The sequence below is a fragment of the Polyodon spathula genome, chromosome 16, assembly GCF_017654505.1.
Source record: "Polyodon spathula isolate WHYD16114869_AA chromosome 16, ASM1765450v1, whole genome shotgun sequence".
Taxonomy (NCBI): Eukaryota; Metazoa; Chordata; class Actinopteri; order Acipenseriformes; family Polyodontidae; genus Polyodon; species Polyodon spathula.
In genome coordinates this window covers 15,576,080-15,588,932 of record NC_054549.1, presented here as the reverse complement: position 1 = coordinate 15,588,932, position 12,853 = coordinate 15,576,080, and the positions used below count along the sequence as shown (strand labels likewise).

The window sequence follows — 12,853 nt, the reverse complement described above, 5'->3', positions numbered from 1 at the left end:
TGGTGCCACATCCCTACAAGACACTGTGTTACTATATTGAGACCACTACAGTGTAATACTGTTCCGCATTCATGGTGTTGTCATTGCTGGTATGGTCTGTTAATGGTTCTGCTAGGGTTTCTTCATATATAACCCAGGTTCCCATTCAAATATTATAAAGCTGCAGGCGGGTTTGGTTCATGTCCTTGGTTTAAATGATTTGAAGCTGTTCTCGACTGAAGATAGTCCTATTATTGTGAACCTGGAATAATTTTAAAAAGCAGGCACATTAGCTTCAAATGCTTTACATGTCTTTATTAAATGCCCCTGCTTTTCCCTGGTGTTTTCACAAGTGTTCTGGGTTCTGTATCTCCGATATTGAGTTATTATCAGTTTTCTATAAATCTGCCTTGACTTGGATTTGAACTTGTCTGGAGAACCCTATGTGCCGGGATTGACGAGCCTTCTTCATTCCATTCCAATCATATGACAAAGTGACCTTTCAACTCTCTTTATAGGTTTAGTAGTGGGGCTGGCAGTTAAAAGATCATATTGTCGCATGTTTTGAAGGGATTGAGGGTGCCTGTTCAGAACCTAGAACCAGGTAAAAATAAAAGCAATTAAAATGAAATGTGTTTCACGTTCTCTTTGCTGCCCTAAGATGCAGGCTTGAAACCAGACTACTCAGCCACCCAGTTCCACTGACCCGGACCTGATGAACTGGCTTTAGGTAACCAGACCCTAAAGATGGTTAAAAGAGACACGTTTCCCTGATACAGTATTTCTGCATGATGGTAGCAGCCCTGTAATTGGATCTGCACTTAGTGAAAAAGGAAGTCAAATGATTACGGTATTAGTAGATGCTGCTGCCTTGTGGCCATATGCAGGTATGCTGACGAATGCACAGATTGTAAGAATGTTATGGGTTTGCACTGATGATGGCACTTTCTGAAGTGTTTGCCTGTTTGACTTACTTTTTTTTTTTTTCAAACCGACAATCTTGGTCTTGACACAGCTTAAAAGACATGCAGACGCGATGCGTCTTTTTCAGTTTAATTACTTACTGGAGTGTTGCAGCGAAAATGCGATTCGGTGACAGTGAAGGTTGCTGCGCTTCTTTGCAGTGATGGCCTCCGAACAACAGAGGTCCCTGAACGCCGTTTCCAGAGCTATCCTGGTCGGTGCAGGAGTTTTGTTCATGTGCTTTAGAGGGGGAACGGAGGAACGGAGGAACGGAGGAACGGGGAAGGCGGGGGGGTTGACAGGAAGAGTCGTGCTGGAAGTTCGGAGATACCAGGAAGAAACCATCCTTGTTTATGCCCGTGATACTGACATCTAAAGAGAGAGAGAGAGAGAGAGAGAGAGAGAGAGAGCTATTCACATAAGGGGCTGAACTAACACAGCTTTGACACAGTAACAACACCAAGTAGTCTGTCTTAAGAGTTCATTGATAAAGTCACGACAGTGCAGGGCATCGCTGTATGAGTTTGTTCATTTTTACCTGCCAATTCCTCGGCAACCTGGTGACAACCTTGCCCGAGTCTGGCTTCTAGAATACTGTACACTGTTTGTACGTGCCAACACATGCAGGTCTTGTACATACTGTAAATGTAACATACTGAAAGCAGGATCGGAATCGTCTGGATCGTCTTTTCTGGGACATTCTCTTCTCTCGGTACCCTGACCTGAATGTACTGTAATGCTTATCTCAAGTGTCTACCCAGAAGATGTTGAGGAATCTGTACTACATATAGAAGACGGAAAGAGAGAGAGATGGTAAGTGATTAATTATTAAATTGCGTGAATGTTTAATGTCAGCTGTTAATGAAACTGGGTTTTTATTTGAATCCATCGGTGTTAAGTCAGTTCTAATCAGTTTCGATTTTGTCAGCTTGAAACGTGAGTGTGTGCAAAATGTTTTTGTTTGAATTTTTGGTTGTTGCGTATTATTATTATTATTATTATTATTATTATTATTATTATTATTATTAGTTATTGACATGCTGAAGGTTATGGGGTCCGTTTTGCTACATGTGTGACTGTCTTAGCAAGACACGCTGCATTTCATGCCCTTTTGCACGCTTTGTAAATAAATAACAGGAGGCGTGTCCTGAAAAAGAAAAAAAAATCGTGTTTGTTTTTCAGCTTCACGTTCTTTTCAAAGTGCCGTGGATGTATTTTTTTAGTCTCACTTTTTAAACTTTTAATCGACGTATTAGCAATATCTTCTTCAGCTACTGTTTTGTTTCGAGTTTGAGAGCCAAAATTCGGTTGAGTTACTGTGCATACAAGCATAATCTGACCAAATGTTGTGGGGGGGGGGGGGGGGGGGGGGGGGGTTCTCCTGGTACAGAAATGAGACTGCAACCGTGAGTAGATGATGGCTCAAGCCGTTTATTATTTACAATAATTAAAATGAGCACAAAATAAAAGCAGAAAGTGAGAGGAAGGGTTAAATAAAAATAATTTATTTTAAATTATTAGTTATTTGTTTTCTTTGATCCCTTTTCTCCTTTCTGTCCCCACACACGCCCTTCTCTGTTGCTCTTGCGGTCTCCAGTCCCGGCCTTATCCCTGCACTCCTTTATATGCCTTTGCTTCCCTGTGCCTGTCTTTTCCACCAAACCTGCACCCCAATTCTCCTCCAGACACATCCACACAAGCCCTGCATGCATACACACCCAATGCAACCCCTGCACACATGCATACTCAATGCAGCCCCTGCTTGCACACACACACAACATGCAGCCCCTGTTTGCACACACACAACATGCGCCCCTGCACGCACACACACGCTCTACACTGTCCTGATAGATAGATAGATAGATAGATAGATAGATAGATATATAAGTAACAGTAATGCAGTATATGTTGGACTGAAGTATGACTATCATCATTAGTAATTTGTATGTCTAAGAGGTTGGTAGATGGAGTGAGGGATATGAATGCCATACCCCTTTCAGTCACACTGCATGTGTAATTGTTCCATGTTAACTTTCTTATTTCTGCAGCACTCTATAATGGATACATGTAAACAATCACCCAAGAATCATGTCAGTATGAAGTAATCATTGGTTCTATATTTAAATGTTAAACTGGCTGATGTTTTGATGTGACCCCTATTTCTACTATGTTTCTCTTTCTCCCCCCAGATTCCTGAAAGTGAGGCAGAGCGAGGCCGCTGAGTCCTAGAGACCACCCACCCTCCTTCCCTTAAACCCCTACCCTTGTCCCCTCTGACCCCCTCTGCCCTCACTATGTTGGAGGGTCTGGTCGCCTGGGTGCTCAACACCTACCTGGGAAAGTATGTTAGCAACCTCAACACCGATCAGCTCTCCATCGCACTGCTCAAAGGTACTGATCCACCAACAGTCATGTACTTGTTTGTTTACTTGCTTTGTTAAAGGAGTGCTTACCACTAGCAACTCTTATCAGCCTGATGTATTTAAGTACAACACAGTAGACTAGAATTAAAAGCTGCTGTTGCTTTCTGGTCCCTAATTACATACTATGGATGTAAGTCATGTTGTGGTTTGTGTGATACTGATTGCACTTGTTATGTGCGTGAGCTCCAGTGCCAGTTGTTAGATGCTAGTTTGTTCTACGGAAACCCACTAATAGATCTGTGAGCATAATAATTGGCAAGCGGACACTGGGGAGAGTCTTCCTGTTAAACTAGTTTTTGTTTACAGCATTGGGATATGTTAATTAGTGACGTGCTTGTTAGTAGGCCGGTTTTGAGCCACAGTGTTTAATATTTATGTTTCTGTCTTAAGGTGCGGTGGAGCTGGAGAATCTGCCCTTGCGCCAGGATGCCCTTCGGGAGTTTGACCTGCCCTTCGAGGTCAAAGCAGGTGGGTCCAGCTACCTTACTGTACCACAGAAAAAATCCAAGTTCAGTGGCATTGCTTCCTAGCTGATTGAATCCCTAATTATTTTGCCTTTAATCTATAAGGCAAGCCTGATGTCAAGGATTGATTGAGTTCTAGTAATGCTGTTAAGAATTTGTTGCACTAAAATGCATTGCTATTCCTAAATATTAGAACTCCTCACCTTCACTTTCATTCAGGGACAGAAAGATCTGACCAGGTCACTCGCAATGTAGTAATGTAGGATTATTTATAGGAATGCACTTCAAATGTTAAAAAAAAAAAACAATAACATACTCAGTACTCATGCAGGCTTCTTGCTTGCTAGGCTTACTTTGAGGTTGTCAAAATGCCCCAGGTAATTGCACCTCAGCAGTGTCTTTGGGGTCAAAACATACCGATCTTTAGAGGAATCAACTTGATCACTCTCTGGGTAGAATTTCCTAGGAAGTACAGTAGTGCCTGAAAGTAAAATAAATGTTTCCTATAGTGTGTTTCTTTCAAATTGTGACACTAGCGTAGCGACTTGAAGGTCATAACAAAAGCCATTTAGTGAATTATTTCATTATATGTAACCACTTTAATGTCATAACTTCTGAAGGTTCTACCTAGAGTGATTGAGGGCAGATATAAATGGGGCCAGCTTTAACTGCTCCTGGCTGACACCCACGAAAGGATGGACTGCTGCTAACCGACTAGGCCACATAGGCAGGTCCAGTTTGAATGTCTGTTTTGGTGTGTGGTGCCCTGCAGGGTTCATTGGAAAGATCACCCTTCAGATCCCCTTCTACCGTCCCCAAAGTGACCCCTGGCTCATCTCCATCTCCCAGCTGCACCTGATCGGAGGACCAGCCCGCCTGCAGGAGTTCGATGAGGAGGCAGAAAAGAAGGGCAAGAGAGAGAGGAAGAGGGAGCTGCTCAAAGCACTTGAGGACAAGTGGAAGGTGAGTGGTGAGGGAAAGGGAGATGGAGATGAGGTCTGTCTAAATTCTGAGGGTTTATCATTTTCCTTGCTGTGTTTTTTCAGAGTGAGTTCCAGCAGAAGGGAGAGTCCTACTGGTACTCTGTCACCGCTTCCATGGTGACAAGGATTGTGGAGAACATTGAGGTGAGTGACTGACCAAACTGAGCTGTGGTTTTCTGGATGATAAATGCCCAAAGCTTGAATCTTAGCTCCTTATTCAGTACACAATGGTATTCTGTGATCCTCAGTCATGTTTGACTGTATTGGAGATTTTCAAAGAAAAATGGACTCTTTGTGGCAATGAGCCGACTCAGCTACACTGCCATTGCCTCCGATCTCTGTGGCTATAATGAACCCTGCTTGCTCAATGTATTGCTTTATCTCTGACTAGTATGGTGAGCATATTGCTGTCTTGCTTGATAGATATGTCACTCGCTGAGATACTTTCTTTATATTTGGTATGTAGCTATGTTCTTTGTCTCCATTAGAGTGTAGTACAGATATACTGTTTAAAACTTGACTAACATTTCAAAGAATGTGATTGTATTTAAATTAAAAGAAACAGGAGAGAAATGTAGCTAATACAATGACCATTAACCAGGTCAACACTCCAGGCCAGCGCCTTTTACCTACCAGGAAGGCCTGTAACTGTCTCCCGTGCTTATTCTCTTCCCAGTTGAAGATTCAGGATCTGCACCTGCGCTTCGAAGATAGCATCTCTAACCCTGAGAAGCCGTTTGCGTTTGGGGTGTGCATCAAGCGTGTGTCGGCACAGAACGCCACCAAAGAGCCGGTGAGCACAGAGCAAGTTCTATATGTAACATCAGAAGCTGCTTTTCAGTTCTAGTTGTCTGTTGTAGACATATGTAAAACAGACTAGATCACAGTTCCTTTTGAGTTGCTAGAAATATATACAGTGGCTTGCGAAAGTATTGACCCCCCTTGGCATTTTTCCTATTTTGTTGCCTTACAGCCTGGAATTAAAATGGATTTTTTGGGGGTTTGTATCATTTGATTTACACAACATGCCTACCACTTTGAAGATGCAAAATATTTTTTATTGTGAAACAAACAAGAAATAAGACAAAAAAACAGAAAGCTTGAGCGTGCATAAGTATTCACCCCCCCCAAAGTCAATACTTTGTAGAGCCACCTTTTGCAGCAATTACAGCTGCAAGTCTCTTGGGGTATGTATCTATAAGCTTGGCACATCTAGCCACTGGGATTTTTGGCCATTTTTCAAGGCAAAACTGCTCCAGCTCCTTCAAGTTGGATGGGTTCTGCAGGTGTACAACAATCTTTAAGTCATACCACATATTCTCAATTGGATTGAGGTCTGGGCTTTGATTAGGCCATTCCAAGACATTTAAATGTTTCCCCTTAAACTACTCGAGTGTTACTTTAGCAGTATGCTTAGGGTCATTGTCCTGCTGGAAGGTGAACCTCCGTCCCAGTCTCAAATCTCTGGAAGACTGAAACAGGTTTCCCTCAAGAATTTCCCTGTATTTAGTGCCATCCATCATTCCTTCAATTCTGACCAGTTTCCCAGTCCCTGCCGATGAAAAACATCCCCACAGGATGATGCTGCCACCACCATGCTTCACTGTGGGAATGGTGTTCTCGGGGTGATGAGAGGTGTTGGGTTTGCGCCAGACATAGCATTTTCCTTGATGGCCAGAAAGCTCAATTTTAGTCTCATCTGACCAGAATATATTCTTCCATATGTTTGGGGAGTCTCCCACATGCCTTTTGGCGAACACCAAACGTGTTTGCTTATTTTTTTCTTTAAGCAATGGCTTTTTTTCTGGCCACTCTTCCGTAAAGCCCAGCTCTGTGGAGTGTACGGTGTGGTCCAATGGACAGATACTCCAATCTCTGCTGTGGAGCTCTGCAGCTCCTTCGGGGTTATCTTTGGTCTCTTTGTTGCCTCTCTGATTAATGCCCTCCTTGCCTGGTCCATGAGTTTTGGTGGGCGGCCTCTCTTGCCAGGTTTGTTGTGGTGCCATATTCTTTCAGTTTTTTAATAATGGCTTTAATGGTGCTCCGTGGGATGTTCAAAGTTTTGGATATCCAACCCTGATCTGTACTTCTCCACAACTTTGTCCCTTACCTGTTTGGAGAGCTCCTTGGTCTTCATGGTGCCACTTGCTTGGTGGTGCCCCTTGCTTAGTGGTGTTGCAGACTCTGGGGCCTTTCAGAACAGGTGTATATATACTGAGATCGTGTGACAGATCATGTGACACTTAGATTGCACACAGGTGGACTTTATTTAACTAATTATGTGACTTCTGAAGGTAATTGGTTGCACCAGATCTTATTTAGAGGCTAAATAACTTTTTCGTTATTTATTTTTTAAAAATTTTTGAAAAAAGTTATTTTTTTCATTTCACTTCACCAGTTTGGACTATTTTGTGTATGTCCATTACATGAAATCCAAATAAAAATCAATTTTAATTCCAGGTTGTAAGGCAACAAAATAGGAAAAATGCCAAGGGGGGGGTGAATACTTTCGCAAGCCACTGTGCAGTAGCAGTGCATTAGGGGGTACTGACGGTTACTGATATAAAGACACTTTGAATGTCTGTCAGGTGACCAGAACTGAAGAGCAGCTCCAGAATTCTGAGAAAAGCCCTATACCACAGTAAAAAAGATATATTCCTTTGTTTCCTTTGCCCCCATCTCTCCGTCTTGCTTTATCTCTCCCCTCTGTCCTGCTCTAGGCTCAGAAGCTGCAGCGTCAGAAGCACTTAGAGATCGAGGAGTTCAGTGTGTACTGGGATGTGGAATGCAGTATGCTGGGGGACCTTCCCCCTGCAGAGATCCAGGTGGGGTGCTGCCTTTACTCCCAGACAGAGCCAAAGAAAGGATTCCGTTTATATACCTTACTTTCATCTGAGTCCAAGGACGTCACAGCCTGTGAAGCGTGTCTGTCATTAGGGGCTGCATCTGGTTGGTTACTGACAGGAAAGAATGCATCGAATTGACCAAGGAAGAGCAAGGATATCATTTGATGTAACTCCTTACTTCTGTGACATTCTCATAAACTACTGCAGTAGTTTTGATTTTGCAGTTTGGTCCTCCGTCCAGCTTCATGTTATTTCCAGATTAAGAGCATTAACATGGAATTCCTCATAGATTAATTAACAGAACAGCCTATCTGTCTTCCAGTCCATCACTTCAACGGGACCCCATTTGTATGTTCTGAAAGTCAGATTACTATAAACTCATGTGTTTCGGTTAAGCAAAGCGTGACAGTGTGCCTTGTGACGCGATCATGAGTTTATTCTCATTAGCTCCCGTGATATCTGACTGGAATCACTCCAGATTTACGAGACGAGCAAACCTGATCACTTCACTGTACTTTCAAATAGAGCACTGTATTGCAGGCATACAGATGGTAGCACGCATCTTATATGGGCTACCCCTTACATGAATTGATTGATTGTTATGCAGAATGAATCCTTGACCTGTAAAAGATGCAAGTCAGTTTTAGTTCTGATAGGCAGGAGTGGATCTAGCAGACTTGGATGCTGCTAATAGTTGATCAGTTGGCAGGTGCTTCTGTATTAGAGGTATTCTTAGTTTAGAGTTTAACCCAGAAATATGCGAGCCAAATATGTGTTACCTTAGTGTTTACTTAGTAGTAAGTGTTCAATGTAGACCAATTTATTTCATATTTCTTCACAGTATTTTCCATGTGCAGTTACATGCTGTTCGCATAGTCTTATACACAATACATGATGCAGTCATTTATAAAATGTGATGAAGAGTTTCCTATGATGGTTATTTACTACAACCATTGCAAAAATGTTAAACTTCAAGCGTTTAATCTTAAGCATCCAAAATATTTATGACATTAAACAGAAGCTATGCCATCATCTGCATTATTAAGTGTATTCTGTGGCATTACCCAGATCAATTTTAAAGGGAGACTGTCATTTGTGTGGGGAAGCATATTAGTGGTGAGCTGTAAGCTGAAGCCCATAGGCAATAACCTTTTCTGAAGTAAATTTTAGTTGGCAGTAAGCAGTTAGAAAGCATGGAAATCAGTAAAGCACAGGCAATAGAAATGAAGGCACAGGAGAATGACGATGAGAGTGGAGCTACAAGACTCAGCAGCAGTTTCTCTCTCCCTCTCTTTTGTCCCCAGGAGGCAGTGGCACTCTGCATGCAAAGCCGGGAGCACCAGTACATCCTGGAGCCGGTTTGTGCCTCAGCCCTGCTGCGTCGGAACATCTCCAAAGAGCCCCTGCGCACCCGGAGCACCCCTCGCATTGAGGGACAGGTCCAGCTGGAGTCCATCTCCCTCAAACTGTCCCAGGTCAGTGAGCCAATGAGACCATGCACTTTCAATACACTGGATTCACTGTAAGAAATGGGGTACTTTATTCACATGACACATCCTACTGCAATAGAGGGCTATGGTACATGACCAAAAGCACCACATAGCTACTTGTAAGATACCAAATGGGAGATAAATGGGATTTATATTTTGTATGCATGCATATCATTTAAGTTTAGTTTTTGAACACAAAAAAAATCACTTGATGTTGTTACAAGTCATACAAAACTGCCCATCAGGACCTTAAGTGTTTTGATACATAACGTGCATGTCACATTCCGTATTGTATCATGCTCATAGTGTATATTTACACCCCTTGTAGTAAATAGTCATAAATGGTATCGATAACAAAGAATAAGCTGGGGTTTGAGTCTGTGGCTGATGTCTGTTCCCCTATCCCCAGGTGCAGTACCAGCAGATCGTGGCATTCCTGAAGGAGTTGGATCGGAGAGAGAGAGAACTGCTCTTCAGGAAGTGGAGACCAAAAGTCCCAGTGACCAAAAAGTGAGGCCATTTCTTCTGTGTTAACAGTGTGTATTCATATGGCGTAAGCATTAGGCATCACCCTTATAATGTTAAACCAATGTCCCAATCCAGATCGATATAACTGGTCTAGTTAAACAGATCTCTTGAAAATTAGTAATACTACAGCTGTACAGTCAGTTTCTTTTTTTCATCGTCTTCTTTTGTTGTCTCGTAAGTTATTGTAAAATAGGCTGCACGGTAAAATAGGTCTGACTCCTGTTCTGTAACCCATCAATTACTGCCCTCCTTTTTGCAGCTGCCGGGAGTGGTGGATGTTTGCCATAAACGCCAACCTGTGGGAGATTCAGGAGCAGCGGCACCGCAGGAACTGGACATTTTCTCTGCAACGGGCACGCGATGCCTTACTCTACACCAACCTGTATTTCCAGAGACTGAAGGGGGGGGTACTGAGCCTAGAGGAAGAGGTGAGACGTCAGGCACATGGGGGAGGGTGGACCTATCACATGGGTTATTACCAAAGTAGGTGTTAGTCACATGATCATGCAGTATTTAAGTTGAAAGTGGACATAGTCACAACAATGACATGCAGTACCCTACAACTAGGGGTCTTTGATCAGCCTATACCCTGTCATGGTAACTCATAGCTGGATTCTTTTACAGCATTATAATGTTCTGGAAATCACAGTGGATTGCATCAACCACCTACACTTGTTATCCAGGGATTACCCCAAATAAGTGGCCAGTGCAATTGGATTTTCTTGTGCTGGAAAAAGCTTTGGCTTTTGCCGGCGGGGTATAGGTTGATCAAATGAACCCCTAAGTCATGCAAGCAACCGTTTTTAGCTAGTGCCTTATAACTTAAAAAAGCAAACTGTCAAGTTATCCCACTGCCGCCTTGCATTTCAGGAGGAGATGGAGCGTGTGGAGGATGAGCAGAGTCTGGAGGAGTTGAAGATCCTGCGAGAGATCGTCCATGAGCGATTAAACAAGCAGGAGGAGCTGGCAGAGGTGAGCAGCATGTATATCCAAGAAGACAAGCGTTTGGGATAATGTCTTCATCGCTGCCATTAAATAAAAAATGTGCAAACCCAACCGAGGCGTACATATAAGCAGTGTTTGTGACCCAGCCTCATTTCTGTGTGTTACAGAGCCTGAGGGAGCCCATGTCGGAGCCAGCCTGCACCTTTCCCTCTGGCTCACTCCCGAAGAGTGGCAGCACAGGGATGATCCAGTACCTGCAGTCTTGGTTCCCGGGATGGGGCGGCTGGTATGGAGTCTCGGAGAACCCGCAGCAAACCGGGGAGGGTGGCAGTGTTCCAACGGAGAGCATGATCCCTGGGGCAGAGTCCTGGAACCCTGAAGATCTGCTGGGTTAGAATTTGCTCTTCTCTAAAGCTGGAAGTTGTTGCTTAATCAATTAAATCAAGCAAAGCACTTGTTTTCAGGTAGATGAATGTCTTGTGGATTATCGTACAAAGGTATTAAAAGACAGAAATGTATGCCCCATAGCAGATTTAACAACTCTTTTTTTTCATGTAGACTTCTGAGAAGTCAGTATTCTTAATTGTTTACATGATCATTAGTTGCTTCAATACATGTACTTTATAGTTTTTACGTACTTGATAGAAGATTTAATAGAAATCCACACAATGTATAAAACTTTTAAGCCTTTTGTATAAACGCTTAAACTATCATGCTATCCTAGCCAGCAACACAGATGAGACTAACTTGGCTCCCTCACTTATATTATGAGTGGGCATATTAGTCCCAGTTGTCTTGGTTAACTTTCTATGGTTGGTGTAATTCCAACTCATACGGACCACTATTTCTTCCATTCGCAGTCTATTGATACATAAACCACATATGGTAGTAGTAAAAATGACTGTTTCAAAGGCTTTCCAACAAAAAAATATATAAATTGGCGTAAGGGGGCATGCGTCCTTGAGCAGGAATGACCCTTCCATATTGAGATGATCCTTGACCCTTTTTGTAGCTATCACAACTTTATACGGACGATTGTATGTAACTGGCTCCCTGTTTGCAGTGCAAAATGCAATGGTGAGGGTAGAACAGGCTGTGATGGTGGTTCTTCTTGCTTCTGTCTCTTTGGCAGGTGCGGATGACCTCTTTGACCCCCTGGAGGACTCTCAGACTCTGAACGGCTTCACTCGGCGTGACCGCGTCTTCGCTCGGCTCGACTTCCTGCTTGAGAAGGGTGCGGTCACACTGTTGCACCAGGACGGGAAGAGCACATTGCCATGGGAGACCGGTGTCATACAGCTCGAGTTCTCAGGTACCTCCCTCCATAGAAATGTTGCATAACTGGAACTAATTTGAGCAGCTGACCTGTTTAGAAGTTCAAGAGACTTCAGATATTTTGTGGCAACAACAATTATTCTGACAGATTTCGTATCAATTCTGCATGGTTTAATTGAGTAATAAAAAGTTCCCAATATAGTCAATTGACTAATTTAAATTCCTAAAATAATATTAATTTAAAATAAAAAACAAACATTCGGCCAGTATTGAAAATAAGTTAAATAAATAACTAAATGCAAGTTTCACTTGACTTGAATACAATAAAACTAATTATATTAGCAAAAATTGACAAATTAATCTGTTGCGTCAATTCAATAATCAAACAAGGTAAATACTTTATACGGAACGAGGACCACAAAAAGTGACTAATATACTATATATACCTGTGGTTATTAAAATGTCGGGCAACTGTCTGAATATTGTGTGTGTGTTTTTGCAGGGGTGAAGATTGGAGTGGAGTCCCTCCCTCGCACTGACTCCTCTCTGCTCTCTGTTCAGCTGGGGGGGCTTTTTCTGCGGGACCTCACCACCCAAGGAACCATCTTCCCTGTCCTTGTCTCCCCCAAACCGGTAGGTGTGTGACAGTGCCTCAGCTATGGCAGAGACTGAGCAGTTTGAGCTCTGGTATAGGGATGCGTGACTGAATTAGCTGTTCAATCCCTTATAGAAACTATATGCCCATTCTACATTAACTGGAGCAGGGGCAAATAATCATCTCACACCAAAAGCTTCTCCAAAGCCTGTAGAAGCGACTTAATTGATTAAAAAGGCAATGGGTTTAAAACTATAGCATCTGCGAACCTGAGTATGAAGTATGATGTGTGGGTTTGCAAATTAGTTTCCGTTTTTAATGTGTTTTATTTGTTAGTGATAACATAGCGCCGATTGTTGATT

At 42.7% G+C, this 12,853-nt stretch overlaps 1 protein-coding gene across 6 annotated transcripts in view; it reads left to right on the top strand.

Moving 5' to 3' along the window:
* Nucleotides 1-1,221: 1,221 nt before the first annotated feature.
* The window catches only part of LOC121328355 (vacuolar protein sorting-associated protein 13D-like), a 63,755-nt gene continuing 52,123 nt past the window's right edge, over nucleotides 1,222-12,853 (top strand). For 5 of the 6 annotated variants that reach the window (XM_041272975.1, XM_041272977.1, XM_041272976.1 and 2 more), the window contains exons 1-14: nucleotides 1,224-1,755; nucleotides 3,132-3,333; nucleotides 3,756-3,833; nucleotides 4,602-4,792; nucleotides 4,876-4,956; nucleotides 5,489-5,605; nucleotides 7,533-7,637; nucleotides 8,963-9,133; nucleotides 9,558-9,658; nucleotides 9,936-10,104; nucleotides 10,547-10,648; nucleotides 10,789-11,011; nucleotides 11,754-11,933; nucleotides 12,399-12,529. In XM_041272975.1, coding sequence (XP_041128909.1) covers nucleotides 3,237-3,333; nucleotides 3,756-3,833; nucleotides 4,602-4,792; nucleotides 4,876-4,956; nucleotides 5,489-5,605; nucleotides 7,533-7,637; nucleotides 8,963-9,133; nucleotides 9,558-9,658; nucleotides 9,936-10,104; nucleotides 10,547-10,648; nucleotides 10,789-11,011; nucleotides 11,754-11,933; nucleotides 12,399-12,529 — 1,746 coding nt within the window. In that variant the 5' untranslated portion in view covers nucleotides 1,224-1,755; nucleotides 3,132-3,236. Of the gene's footprint in view, nucleotides 1,756-3,131; nucleotides 3,334-3,755; nucleotides 3,834-4,601; nucleotides 4,793-4,875; nucleotides 4,957-5,488; nucleotides 5,606-7,532; nucleotides 7,638-8,962; nucleotides 9,134-9,557; nucleotides 9,659-9,935; nucleotides 10,105-10,546; nucleotides 10,649-10,788; nucleotides 11,012-11,753; nucleotides 11,934-12,398; nucleotides 12,530-12,853 lie in introns of all 6 variants that reach the window. The other variant, XM_041272978.1, reaches the window with a different exon arrangement.